Here is a 15,544-nt window from a genome sequence, read left to right on the forward strand (position 1 = left end):
AAGTGACTGGTCACAAAGCAGAGTCTGTAAAAGCAGAAGAGCCAGAAAATGTGACAAAAGAAACCTTGCATACTGTCCCAATTGAGTCAGTTATTACTGAGACAGTTACAGAAGAACCTCAGGTGACTCCTACTCACAGCATCATTCGAAGGAGAATTATAAAAAAAATTGTGATGATTGATGGTCAGCCAGTAGAGACTGAAGAAGTGGTAGAAGAGCCAGAAAATGTGACTGAGGAAATGTTACAAAATCTCCCTACTGACTCAGTGATTACTGAGACAGTGGCAGAAGTACCTCAGGTGACTACAACCCACAGAATCATTCGAAGGAGAATTATCAAGAAAACAGTGATAATTGATGGTCAGCCAGTAGAGACTGAAGAAGTGGTAGATGAGCCAGAAGAGGTGACTGAGGAAATGTTGCAAAATCTCCCTACTGACTCCGTGATTACTGAGACAGTGACAGAAGAACCTCAAGTGACTACTGTCCACAAAATCATTCGAAGGAGAATTATCAAGAAAATTGTGATGATTGATGGTCAGCCAGTGGAGACTGAAGAAGTGGTAGAAGAGCCAGAAGATGTGACTGAGGAAATGTTGCAAAATCTCCCTACTGACTCAGTGATTACTGAGACAGTAACAGAAGGACCTCAAGTGACTACTGTCCACAAAATCATTCGAAGGAGAATCATCAAGAAAATTGTGATGATTGATGGTCAGCCAGTGGAGACTGAAGAAGTGGTAGAAGAGCCAGAAGATGTGACTGAGGAAATGTTACAAAATCTCCCTACTGACTCTGTGATTACTGAGACAGTGACAGAAGAACCTCAAGTGACTACTACCCACAGAATCATCCAAAAGAGAATTATCAAGAAAACTGTGATGATAGATGGTGTGCCCGTAGAGACTGAGGAAGTGATAGAAGTGCCAGATGAAGTGTCTAGTCATCCTGAAGTGCAAGTGATGTCAGGACCTTTGCATCCTATGGAGAGTTCTCAGTTATTGGGTGCAGACAACAGGCCTTTAATTGCTGAGCCTGGCATAGAAGTAGCCACAGATGATACCAGACAGCCATATCCTGAAGAATGTATTCCTTCAGAGGAAACCGCATCTCTCATTCACAGAATTATTAAGAAAACGGTCATAAAGAAAATAGTTTATGTTGATGGTTTACCTGTTGAGATTGAAGAAATTGTTGAGAACCCTGAAGATTCTGGTGAAATTGCCCAAGCCAATACCTTGCCTGTTAGTGATAAGAATGATGTATCATCTGTCGTAACCCCAGATAGCACAAAATTAATTATTGATCATTTCCCACAGCCTGCAATGGATTCGTTAGTAGGACAGATGGATGCAAATAAGGTAGAGTATTCTGAAGACTTGTGTGGTATAGAAATTCCAAAGGAAGGGTTGCAGTCTGTTTATTTACATGAAGGTCATGAGAGCAGCAGTGTTGATATCACTGAACCATTAGTGTCTCTCAGAGAAGATGTTGCGATGGTAGATGATAGTCAAGTTGGTTCTGAAAAACTACCTAAGATTTCAGTTGAATTTTCGGAGGAACAGCAGAAATCACCAGCTCTTTCCACGATTACAAGTATCCCAGCTACTCAACCAGTGCCCGAATATGTTAAAGATAATACTCCAGAAGAGAGAGAAGAAACTGGAGTGGTGCCGGACTACACTGTTAAAGAAGAGATAGAAATACAGCCCCATACTGAACCTCAGATACTTACCTCAGTTGAGTTTGCAGAAGGGGGAGTTGAACTTCATCCTCATGTATTTCCTGAAGGTAAAGATTTTGAAATCGTGCTTCATGATACACATGAAGTTAAAGAAGTTGAGTCTCAGCCTCCTATATCACCTGAAATTAAGGAAGTTGAACCTCAGCCTCCTATAGTACCAGAAATTAAGGAAGTTGAATCTCAGCCTCCTGTATCACCTGAAATTAAGGAAGTTGAACTTCAGCCTTCTGTGTCACCTCGTGTTAAAGAAGTTGAACTTCAACCTCCAGTATCACCTGAAAATAAGGAAGTTGAATCACAGCCTCGTTTATCACCTGACATCGAAGAAGTTGAACTGGAGCCACCTGTATCACCTGATTTTAAGGAAGTTGAGCCCCAGCCTCCTGTATCACCTGAAATTAAGAAAGTTCAGCTGGAGCCTCCTGTATCACCTGAAATTATGGAGGCTGAACCCCAGCCTCCTGCATCACCTGAAATTAAGAAATTTGAATTGGAGCTTCCTCTATCACCTGAAATTATGGAATTTGAACCTGGGCCCCCTGTATTGCATGAAATTAAGAAGACTGAACCCCAGCCTCCTGCATCACCTGAAATTAAGGAATTTGAAATGGAGCCTCCTATATTGCCAAAAATGAAGGAAGTTGAACTCCAGCCCCCTGTATCACCTGAAAGAAAAAAAGTTGAACCCCAGGCTTTGGTATCACTTGAAATTAAGGATGCTGAACCCCAGCCTCCAATAATAAAAGGTGTTGAACCGCAGACTTCTGAAATTAAGGTAGTTGAACCCCAGCCTCTTGTATCACCTGAGATGAAGGAAATTGAACCTCATCCTTCTGTATTGAGGGAAGTTGAAGTCCAGCCTCCTTTACCAGTTGAAATTAAGGAATCTGAACCCCAGTCTCCTGTATCACCTGAAATGAAGGAAACTGAACCCCAGTCCTCTGTAATTATGGACATTGAACCTCAACCTCCAGTATCACTTGAAATAAAGGAGGTTGAACCTCAGCCTCCAGTGTCACCTGAAATGAAGGAAGTTGAACACCAGACTGCTGATATTAAGGAAACTGAACCTCAGCCTGTATTAACTGAGATCATGGAAGGTGAAACTCAGCCTCCCTTATATCCTGAGACTGAGAAGGTTGAACCTCAGCTTTCTGTACAATCTCTAGTCAGAGAAGTAGAACTCCAGCCTCCTGATATTAGGAAAGAGGAACTACAACCTCCAGTATCACCTGAAATTAAGGAAATTGAACCTGACCTTCCTATATCACCTGAAATTAAGGAAGGTGAACCACAGCCTCTTTTGCCACTTGAAATTAAGGAAGTTGAACCTGAGCCTTCTGTATCAACAGAAATTAAGGAAATTGAACCACAGCCTCCTGTTTCACCTGAAATTAAGGAAGTTGAACCCCAATCTCCTGTATCACCTGAAATTAAGGAAGTTGAGCCCCAACCTGCTGTATCACCTGAAATTAAGAAAGTTGAACCCCAGCTTCCTGTGTCACCTGAAATCAAGGAAGTTGAACCCCAGCCTCCTATATCACTTGAAATTAAGGAAGCCGAGTCCCACTCTCCTGTATCACCTGAAATTAAGGATATTGAATCCCAGCTTCCTGTATTATCGAAAATAATGGCAGTTGAACCCCAACCTACCACTTCTCCTGAAATTAAGGAAATAGAACCCCAGCCTACCACTTCTGAAATTAAGGAAGTAGAATCCCAGCCTACCACTTCTCCTGAAATTATGGAAGTAGAACCCCAGCCTCCTGTAACACTTAAAATTAAGGAAGTTGAATCTCAGCATCCTGTTTCACCTGTAGTCAAGAAAATTGAACCCCAGCTTCATGTATCACCTGCATCTAAGGAACCTGAACCTCATATTTCTTTGTCACCAGATGTTCAAGAAAAAATGGCAGAAATCATCTTACCTCCATCAGAATCAGTTGATTCTACTGTTAGTGATATTCTCAAGGATAACTCAAAAGAATTGCAACTTCAAAATATCATAGAGTCTTCAGAAGAGTTATATGTATGCAAGAGTGATGATGAGCATGGCGATCTTGAACCTGCTGTGATCACTTATGAAGTACATACTCCTTCCTCTGATGACCTGCAAGTTACAAATGATGAACAGATTGATGAACACACAGCAGGACCTCCTGAAGTGCAGCCTCGGAGTGAATCACCACTCTCTAGTCAGGTGACGGAAGGTGAAGTAATTGTGAAACCTTCTTCCTCACCACCAGTAGAAGGAGAGCCTCCTGAAAAAGAACAGCTACTTGAAAAGCTATTAATAACTGAAGAATGGGAAACCATATATACATTACTTAAGCGTCGCCAGATCAGAAAAGAGCAATCAACACCTACAGCTCCTGTTACTGTGCTACCACTGACATCATCAAGGCAGCTTACTGATGAAGAACAGGAGAAACAACTTGATGATAGTCTGAATTTACTTTGTGATGCTATTGAAAACAAGGAGGTTGTTGAGGCTCAGAAAGTCATAATATCTATTGTTGAAACAGTTACTACCTGGCTTGAAACTATAGAGCACAGGATTTATTCTGTTAGAAAAACTGAGGACAGCACTGAAAGGGGAAGGCAATATGAGCACTTGCGCCAGGAGCTGTACATAATTGAAGAAAAACTAACTGTCTTGGAGAGTGTAACACAAAATGCCAGAAATATTTTAAATGATGAAACTGTCATTACTGTCATCGAATCTGTGAAGTACTTGCGTCTCCAAGTTCGTCATGTGGAGAAGATACGAAACAGTGAGCAGGATAACCTTACAGAAGAGGAGGAGAAAGCTACACAGTATGCCAAAGCTTTGAATGATGCGGAGCAGAATGTTTCCAGACTCAGAGAAGATCTCTGCCAGATTAAAGAATCACCATTATCACCAGAAGAAAAGCTGAATAAACTTGAACTGCTGCTTGCCAGTAATGATGAAACACGAGACCACATTACTCAGCTACTTCTCAACTCTCACAGTTCACAGCAGGGGCCAGGCCAACATGTTAGTGAGAAGTTAGCAGTCATTCAGGCAGAGCTTTGTGATTTTCATGACGCTGTTGAAAAAGAGCTAGAACAAATGCTGCGCCTTATAGCCACCACTACGGAATATGAAGAAACTCTAATGGAGCTCACACACCTAATTGAAATGGCAGAAACCATTTTGGAAGCAAAAGTTGTCGCACGAGATCACAGTCATTTAGTAGATACAATCACCAAACACAAAAAGCTATTTCTTTCACTTCGGCAGTGTCAAAAAGTTTTAGAGTCACTTGACACTGCTTTGGAACCAAATTCTAGAGTGCATTACCAGCAGTTGTACTCTCGCTCTTACCTGAGGGCATCAAAGCTTCTTGATAAGGCCACCCAGCGAAACCATCAGCTGTCTCTTCTAGAGGCAGAGTGGCTACGCCTCTTAAGCCAGCTGAAAGAGGAAGAGGCATGGACTGTAGGAGCATCAGATCAAGTCACGCAATTAGTTACTGTGTCTGCAGATACTTATCAGGAGAACACCAATGCATGCAAGGTTAGTTTCTTTTCCTTTTTTCTTTTGCCATACTCATTGGGAATACCTTTAATACTGTATAATTTTTTATGCCAGATATAACTTACAAATATTTTTGTGCATCAGAGTCTAATAAGTTGCAGTTTATACATCACTCTAGAATACATGATAGCTGTCATGATTGCAGATGCTTAAAGTACTGTACAATTTCATCATGCAAGCAGAATTTAAAATATGCTAATGTGGTACTTGATGCATACTCTAAATTAGAGACATCAGTTACTGAGCTCTCCTTATGACAGTTAATCATTGTTATGGTTGCTCATTAATTTATGATTGAATGTTAAGCCAAAGCTGTACATAAAAACAATACTAAAATATTAATTATATATCCTGTTTCTCAATGGTATCTGAGGCTTTAATTTGCTTGTTTCAGGAGTGTCAGGTTTGTAACAGTATAGTAATTAACATAACACCCGTCTGCAGTGCTGAGGAGTTTGTGTAGAGTGTGTGACTTGGTATTTAGAAGATGAGGGCAGTTGCTTTCAGTACTCTTACAAATTTGTCAGGACATTTACTGCATTACAGTACTTGATATCTGTCCAGAGTACTATATTATCAAATGCAGAGGATTATATTTGTCTTCCCTGTAGAAAAATGACTTCTTTAGAGTGAGAAGCATCAACCACTGAATTTTTAGTTTTCCTGTTTTTATCATTATAATAAGTATATGAAGTATCATCAACCACACTACAATATGTAATAAGAAGTGCTTCACGATATTCGTAAAGTCAATACACTGCAAGTACTTAAAAAAATGCTTTGTAAACTGCATACAGTAGACCCTCACTTTAATGGACTTTGATAAATCAGATGTTGTATTTAATGGACACTATGAAGGCCACCGAACTTCTGTCAGCTATGACAAACAATGCCATTTAATGGAGTGCATTGGGTCACAAGGCATGTGTTCCCTACTCATTTTACTCCAGCCTGGCCTGAAATTGCCCTTTTTCCATCATGACTGCTTAGTTGCAATAACAGATTATAGTACAGTAATATTATACTAGTCATGAAGAACTGCCGTGACATGAATGTGAAATAAGATACAAAAGGGAAAAATTATGGGCTGTCAGTGTAAAATGGATTTAGTTTTCATTTTTAGTACCAGAATATGTTATTGTACTTATTTATTTCCAAACATGTGCATCAAATCCCACCTCAGGGGAGGACCATCTGATATAATGGGCTGTCAGCTTTATTAGATCAGGCTTCCCCCCAGTTAGACCACTACAGTGAGGGTCTTTTGTATTTTTTTTTTCCCCCCTCTACCCATAACAGAATGTTTTTCTGCAAGTTGTATGCTATATTACATTTTTATATTATCATCAATTCTGCATTACTTTCATGGCATCATTAACACAGACAGTCATTATTATTATCATTTACTTTTTACAAGCTCACTGTCTCCTTATAAGCCTTTTGTGCAAAAACAGAAAATGTAAAACAACGGTGATTGATCAACAATAGGTAATTATTTTACAAAATTTAACGTATTTACAGTTTATTTGCATGAACATAGAGTTTTTGGCATTTGATTAATATGACAATTTCATCTTACATCTTTATAAAAATAAGTGTTGCCAGTGCCACCACACAGTAATGTCCTGAAATTTTTGCTTATGGTATGGAGCATACAGTGTAATATAACATAGCTGCTGCTGTTCAGTATGTTATGATTGTGTTCCCATGATCATTCCTAGCAAAAGTAGTATACTGTACTTCCAGTGATATTACTGTCCTAATCTAACCCTTGTTTTCAGCTTCATTATACAGGTCTCCCTTGTTATCGACATGGGTTACATTCCTAAGATGCCATCAGCATCCAGATCCCATCAGTGCCAATTTTCCAATGGATGCCTTTATAATATCATTATACAATTTTGACATAAACACTTAGGGTATTTTAATATGATTTTTCATATCATTTTTAAAGGCTCCAACATGCTTGTACATATCAGCCTTAGTTATCTAATGGCAGCTCTTCACACTGCTCAATCTCTGGTGGCCTCCCTATTTAGTCCCTTATCTCTGAGATCACACTCTATGACCTCATCCTAGGTCCCTTTTGGTCTGCCTCTCACAACCCTACCTTTGACATTGACGCTTTTCACCTTCAGCACCCATTGTCGTCTTCCATCCTCTCTACTTGCCCAAACCATCTCAATCTACCCCCTCTCATCTCAACAGTATTACATTCAAGTCCCATCCTTCCTCTCAACTCTTCATTTGCAATCCTAGCCCTCCTAGGCCTTGAATTCAAGGACTCACTACACACACATGCAACATGCAATGATCCTATAGGATGGAGGGAGAGCCCTGCCAGTGTTGAGAGAGGCAACAATTCCTTGAACTTCCTCCAGCCACTCCTTACCCTAGCCCTACCTCCAGCACATAATTATTAAAAATGTATTTCCTTCATACATACCATTCCACCATAAGCCTGTCTCTTCCACATTGAGTACTGATTCAGCTACAGACACTAAGAATATTGCTATTTATTAAAGGTGAGAAAGAGATGTGGAGATGGATATGAGTAGAGACAAAAGGATGCAACTAGCTACATAGCTACATAACACAAAGAAGACAGGTTGGCTCTGCCAGCATGCATATTTATGTAAACATTTTATTATTTTCCACTGAAGGAGCTACATGTGTTTGAGAATATTTTATTAAAAGTGAGGGTGAGATGCATAGATGCAGATTAGTAGAGCTGAAAACAGGTGACGAGCTACATAACTACATAATACTGGAGACAGGCTGGCACAGCAAGCATACATATTTTTGTAAACATTTCTTTATTTTCCACAGAAGGAAATACAGGCACTGAAAAGATTTTGTTTATTAAAAGTGAGAGTGAGATGTGTAAGTTAGAAGGAAATGAGTTGAGCCCGAAGTAGGTGACTAGCTATGTACATACAGCAACAAAGGAGACAGGCTGTCTCCACCAGGTGCATATTTACATAAGCATTTTATTATTTTCCACAGAAGGAGCTACAGACACCATGAATATTTTGCTGTTTATTAAAAGTGAGGGTGAGATGATTAGATGGAAATGAGTAAAGCCAAAAACAGTGACTGATGGATGGACAAGAAGACATTGCCAGTGCCTGCTGTAGAAGTAATTAATAAATAATTTCAAGCTGGAAAAAAGGAAAAAAAAAAAAAAGTATCATTGTAATTGTCAAAAAAATAAATAAATAAAAAATAAAATCCTGTCGATAATGAGGGAGTACTATACTAGCTTTAACTGTTTGCTCCATGTGTAGTCTTTATGTGTGTGTGTGTGTGTGTGTGTGTGTGTGTGTATGTGTGTTTTTAATACTTTAGCCTGTTTCTGTAACAACACTTCAAGAATGAAATAATCAATCAGACACTGAGTTATTTAGCATAGTAACATTAATATATGTAATGATAATGCATATCTATGATATAGCTATTAATTATTATGTAGAGCTGATAATCTAAATATAATAACTGTATAGAATATTATGGGCCAGACATTAAGATCATGTTGCTGCAGCTGATGATTCATTATAAATATTATGTATCCGGTACATATAAAATTAATTTCTTTAACTAGAGTATAATATCATAGTAGGGAGAAAAGAGAATATGACCAATGTGACTAACCTGTATGTGTATCTGTGTGTGTGTGTGTGTGTGTGTGATGCAGGAGCTGCTGGTGGAAAGTGTGACCCATGAGGCTCAGGTTGGTCACTTGGTGGAGATGGTTCGCAAGGTGGGTGGGACAGTGACCTGCACGCCTCTGGAGACTCGTGTGGCCTCCCATCACCAGCGCACTTCTGGGCTCCGGCAAGAAGTGGCTCGCCTCCTGCAGCGCCTTGAGGAGATGCATGTCCATTGGGCCACCTATCAAGCACAGATGGACCAACTGCAGGAGTGGTGCTCACAGGCCAAAACTGCACTAAATAGCATCGATCTTACACCACATGACCAGGAAAAGCTGAAAGAACAGTTTAATCATATTTGGGTATGAACTCTACTAAATTTTATCTTTTTGCTACAGAGTTTTAATATGCTTTCATAGAATTAACTAGGGGTTCATTTTGATTTTGAGGATCATTTGCTAAGCATTTTTCATTGATACAGTTCAGGTAACATAACATTTAGCTCAGTCCATTAGGTGATGTTTCATCATACAGCATTTAGTTACTAACATTACAGTATTAGCCAGATCTGTGGGGATAGTGGAAAAATGGTGGTGGTGAAAGTCAAGGTTTCAATTGAAATGGAGAGGTAGAAGGGTAGGACAGGAGGAGATAGTCCATACCAGGACAATAGAAAGGTTGCAAGAGGATGGAAAAAAGGCAGAATACAAGAGAGAAGTGGAGGGGCAATGGGGTAAATATGATTTGGAGCAGATGGGGGACATGGAAGGTGTGTGCAACATATTCACAAAAGAAATCTGTGCAGCATATGAGGTGGTGAGTGGGGTAAAGAGAAGATGAAAAGGGGTAAAAGGAAGAGCATGGTGGAATGAAGAGGTGAGACAGGCTGTGGCACAAAAGAAGAAAGCATGTGGTTAGTGGATGAGAAACCGGGGCATGGAGGAAGTTGAGAGATGGAAGAGAGAGTTAAATGTAGTAAGGAAGAGAGAGGTGAAAAGAATAGCAAGAGAAAGTAAGAAGAGAGTGAATGCGGAATTTGGAAGGAATTTGAGTGTAAAGTGGAGGGAATGTAAGAAAATGTTCTGGAGAGAGGTAAAGAGATCTAGACAGGATGATAAAGAAGTAAGTCAGGGAGTGAAAGCTAATAATGGTAAATTGCTAGTGGAGAAGAGAGAAAAAGTGAGCAGATGGAGAGAACACTTTAAGGAATTATTGAACATAGAGAATGACAGTAATGGCTGGGAGAAGGAAGGGGATGAGAAGAGAGGAGGAAATCAGTAGGATGGAAGTAGTGGAAGTAATGAAGAAGGTCAAAATGAGGAAAGCCCCAGGAATTAATGGAGTGTGTGGTGAAATGCTCAAGTATGGGGGGGAGATAGTAGTAGAATGGATATGGAAGATGTGCAGATTGGCCTGGGAGGAAGGTAGAGTCCTGAGGGATTGGAAGCCGTTTTGTTTCATTTCATTTTGTTTTTGAAAGCTCCAACATGCTTGTATGCGTCGGCCATAGTCACCTTATGGCAGCTCTCCATGCTGCTCGATCTGTGGCACCTTCCCTAATCATTCCCTTATCTCTGAGGTCACACTCAGTGACCTCCTCCCAGGTCTTTTTTGGTCTACCTCTCACATCCCCACCCCCAACATCAACACTTCTTACTTTCTGCACCCAGTTATCATCCCCCATCCTCTCCATATGGCCAAACCATCTCAATCTACCTCTCCTCATCACAACACCAACACACTCCAGTCTCATTCTACCCCTCAATTTGTCCATTGTAAACCTAGCCCCCACAGGCCTCACGCTCAGGGATGTACTGCACATCCACCAGTCATTGTCATTTCTGTACACTTGAGCCTGCCAATATCCTCTTCCTTTACTGCCTAGGTCTCACTGCCATACAACATTACACTCCTAACACATGCAGCATACAAAGATCCCATAGCACAAAGGGAGAGCCCTCTCAGTGTCCGGAGAGGCAACATCTCTCTGAACTTCTTCCAACCACTCCTCACTCTAGCCAGGGAGCTAGCTCCAGCCTCACCTTCAGTACATAACATGTCTCCCAAATAACAAAACTCTTTCCAGACACTTAAGAGACTCACCAGGAAGTTCAGTCTTTTCACACATGACAATCTTCACCTGCTATCCCTGACACACTGCACACATGAAATCAGCATTATCTCGCAGTCTGCCTCTGATACCACTTCATCTCTTATGCACCCACTTATCACAGACACTGCACACGATGGAATTACTTCCCATGCCCTTGTGGCAAATTGCATATGGCCATTTTCCCTCTTCTTTGACAGTACTGCCACCAGCCCTAGATACCATCACTTTTGTTTTATTTACATTTTGTTTTACTTACATTAAGCCATGCCCCATACCATCTCTCCACTTCTTAAATCTTTCCTCTGCCTCCCTTTCATTCACTGCAATCAACACCAAATCATCAGCATACAACATCTCCCACTGGAATCCATTTCTGATGTCATGTGAGAGGACTTAAAGTACCATGATAAACAACAAGGGGCTCAAAACTTATCCCTGGTGCACACCACCAATCACGTAAAACTCATCACTCAACTCTTCATTCACCATAACCCGGGTGCGAGCACCCACATACATGGCCATAACCACCAGGTATAATTGTTCCCCTGTACAAAGGAGAAGGGGAAAAAGAAGTGTGTGGTAATCATAGGGGCATTTTGTCTTCTTAGTGTAATAGGAATAGTATATGGTAGGATACTTATTGACAGAGTTAGGGAAGTAACAGAGGAATTAGTTGGAGAAGAACAGGGAGGCTTTAGAAAAGGAAGAAGTTGTGTAGATCAGATATTAATTCATAGATCTTTGGTGGAAAACTTTCTACAGAAGGAAAAGAAGTGGTATGCGGCCTTCATGGATTTGGAGAAAGCATATGACATAGTGGATGGACCAGGAATGTGGAAAGTATTAAGAATATATGGAGTAAATGGGAAGTTGTTGAATGCCATGAAGAATATGTATGAGGGGGCCAAGGCTGTAGTGTGTGTGGATGTTTGAATGTTGGATTGAAACAGGGATGTGTCATGTCCCCATGGTTATTCAATCTTTATATGGATGATGCTATAAATGAGGTACAGGGTAGGGCAGTGTATGTTGAAACTACCCTAATGAGAGAGGGCAGTGTTTGGAAACTCCCTGTCCTGTTATTTGCTGATGATACTGTATTGTTCCCCCTTCTTTCTTTCTTTCCTTCATTCTTTCCTCTTCCTTATGCCTGTAGATGACTCTACACTCAGTGACAAGCCAAATGGTTTCCTGTACACCAGGAAACCATTTACTATGCTAAGTGGTAACCATATAACCAAATTTTGGCGCCTGGTGGTTTAGTGGGTAATTACAGCATTCCAGTCAGATTGAGCCAGTGAGGGTTTAAATCCAAGGGATGGTTGGGGTTTATTGCTCACGTACTGCCACTCAGGGATGGTTGAGGCTGGTCACTCTCATTTTAAATGTCAGGACCAACTTGCCTAGCCCCGGGCCCCTACGCTCCTCATGGGGCAATGTAGGATTGGATGATGAATGAATGATGAATGAATGATACTGTATTGTTAAGTGAATACAAAAGGGAGCTGCAAGGCTTGGTGAACGAATTTGGGAGAGTGTGTAGGAAAAGGAATCTACTGTAGAGGTGAATGTAGGGAAGAGTAAAGTTATGGTGTTTGAGAGAAATGAAGCCATTGAATGTACAGTGAGGCTGGATGAGGAGGAAATGGAAAATGTGAGCGCATTTACATACTTAAGTAGTGTGATGAGTAAGGATGGAAGTTTAGAGAGTGAAGTGCTTGAAAGGGTACAACAGGGAAGAAAAGTTGCTGGTTCTTTGAATGCAGTGATAAGGAACAAGGAAGTGAACATGATAGTAAAAAAAAGTTGTTGTGTGACATTATTGTGATACCAACCCTAATGTATGGAAGTGAAACTTAGACCTTGTTAGAAGGACACAAGTCAAGAGTGAGAGCAGTGGAAATGAGTTATGTGAGAGGAGCATGTGGAGTTATGTGGAGAGACAGGCTGACAAATGAAGAAGTGGAAGGAGTGTTGTGGTGTGGATGTGAATGTGATAAAAAGCTTTAGCAGAAATACATTGAGGTGGTTTGGCCATGTGGAGATGATGGAGAGTGAGAGACCAATGAGGAGAGTCTATGTGAGTGAGGCAGATGGGGAGGAGAGGGAAGGGGAGGTTGAGAATAAGATTGAGGGATGGAGTGGAGAGGTATATGAGAGAGGGGAATGTGAGCTGGGAACAGGATAGTGAAATGATGTTGGACAGGGTGACGTGGAGGTGATTTGTTTGTTGCCACCCCTTATGGGATTTATGAATCTGACATTAGATGGAGAGATGTCATAAAAGGTAACCAAGAGAGTGAGAAATAGGACTAGAAACTATATCCTATAAACTTTTTTAAAGGATATTGTGCCCTCACTACCCAGCACATGTCTTGCAACAATCCTTGTACCTTCTGTAATATAGAAGGTGGAATTATCCCTGAGTCCTACTTATCTACTGATCAGAGTTCCAGAGAGATAAATGAGCCATGCTGTGGATCTCACCTCATGTGTGTATGAGAAATGAGTTTGGATGTTAAAAATTATGATTTACTGAAGGTACATTACTGATAGCGGTAGGTGGGGGGCATTCACCATCCACTCACTCAATATAGTGCTGCTTCAGGTGTCTGCCCTTTCCTCTCTTCCTTCCTTCCTCTTCTGTCTTTCTTTCCTTAATTTTTTCCTCTTCCTTCTGCCTGTGGGTGACTTTACACTCCCTCTTCTGTCTTTCTTTCCTTCGATCTTTCCTTTTCCTTCCACGTATGGGTGACTCTGCACTGAGTGACAAGTCAGATAGTTTCCTGTACACCAGGAAACCATTTACTATGCTGTGTGGTGACCATATAACCAAATTATGGTGCCTGGTGGTTTTGTGGGTAATAAAGGCGCGCCACTCTGATTTAGCCAGTGCAGGTTTATATCCGAGGGGTAGTTTGGGTTTATTGCTCACATAATGCACTCAGGGATGAGTGAGGCTGGTCACTTTCATCTTAAATGTCAGGACCAACTTGCCTAGCCCCAGGCTGCTACACTCCTCATGAAGCAGCATTTAGGATTGGATGATGGATGGTAATTTTTTATGTGAATAGTAAGGATAAAATCTGGTAATGTGTGCAGTAGGACTGAACTGAGTATCCCTTGTTTAATATGAAGTACTTATTTTTCTCTCCTCAGAACCTGAAAGCCCAGTTTGATAGTCAAAGTGTGTTGCTGAATGAATGTCTGGATCACTTTGATAAATCTGTCGGTCTGGTAAACATGACTGATGAAACACACCAGCGCCATTTCCTCTCTCAGTTCAGGGCTGAATGGCAAGAGCTTGAAGATTTGCTTCACAGAAAAGAAAAGGAACTTCATCAAATTCACATCAAGGTGGTTCCATTACCTCAGCTCCTAACTGAGACTAAAGACACACTTTCTGATGTTGAAGTTGCCCTTCAGAATATCAACACAAATGTTACATCGATTCCACAGCTTCGAGATATATCTGAAAATTATAAAGTGCTTCGTATCAAGGTAATGAATAGTAAGGACAACTTGGACCATTTATCTGAGTTATCAAGTGCTGAAGATGAACAAGATGAAGAACTCATGAAAACTCTTGGGCAGCTGTCACTCACATGCCAGGAATTGCTCTGCACTATTGAACAACGCATTGCATCCTTGGAACACACTCTCGATCATGTCCAGAAAACTGTAAATAGAGTGGAACGTATATCTCTCACAATGGTGCATCTCAAGAGTACTCTAGAAAGATGTCAAGCAGTAGATAAAGAAGGTGAGCAAATACTCAAAGCTGCCCTTCATTCATGTCAAACTATACTTGGAAGTCTGGCACGCACTGAGGAGGATATAGTAAAGGTAAAACAGTGCATGGAAACTTTAAATCAAGATCCTCACCATCCCTGCCATTTAGCTGAACTGTCAGCACAAATTGAATCTCTACAAGAAGAACTCACTTCACTCTCAGAAAACATAAGAGAGACTCGTTCCAACTTGAAGAATCGACTCGAGATGTGGCAGAAATATATGTCAACTTCTGATGCTGTTGACAGTTTTCTTCAGGAAGTTGAAGATCTGATGGCAAGTGCACTGGATCTTCCAGCATCTGTCAATATGGTGGCACTCAGGAAGTATGTGGATGAACTTCAAGGTCTTCAAGGCTCAATGACTACTAATGAAAATTTGTTGGAAATTCTTAAGAGTCGAGCTGTGCAGGTGGAGAAAACGCACTGTGTAGAGACACAGCTGACTCGCTGGAACAGCGTTTCACAACGCCTTGAATCAGTAAGTAAAATATGCACTACGGTATTAAGTAGTTAGAAATGAGATACAAAGATTTCTTATTTTACATCAATTGTGTGCTTCTTAAAACAAGGGTGAAAATTGAAAGTACTAATGTTAAAAGCTAACTCTTCTCACAGGCATTGGTATACAGCAATAAGGGAATTTTGTGTTTTAGGTCTTGCATTATTTGATTTGCAACAAAA

The 15,544-nt window shown here is 40.7% G+C and overlaps 1 protein-coding gene across 1 annotated transcript in view; it reads left to right on the forward strand.

Annotated features, from left to right (window-relative positions):
* Window positions 1-15,544, forward strand: part of LOC145415676 (uncharacterized) — a 561,483-nt gene that overhangs the window by 481,792 nt on the left and 64,147 nt on the right. The window contains exons 60-62 of the mRNA XM_080284894.1: window positions 24-5,285; window positions 9,001-9,318; window positions 14,229-15,341. Of these exons, the coding sequence (XP_080141020.1) occupies window positions 24-5,285; window positions 9,001-9,318; window positions 14,229-15,341 (6,693 nt within the window). The remainder of the gene's footprint in view (window positions 1-23; window positions 5,286-9,000; window positions 9,319-14,228; window positions 15,342-15,544) is intronic.

This window comes from Coenobita brevimanus, chromosome 13, assembly GCF_032717465.1.
Source record: "Coenobita brevimanus isolate Jiangsu-jjx chromosome 13, ASM3271746v2, whole genome shotgun sequence".
Classification (NCBI taxonomy): Eukaryota; Metazoa; Arthropoda; class Malacostraca; order Decapoda; family Coenobitidae; genus Coenobita; species Coenobita brevimanus.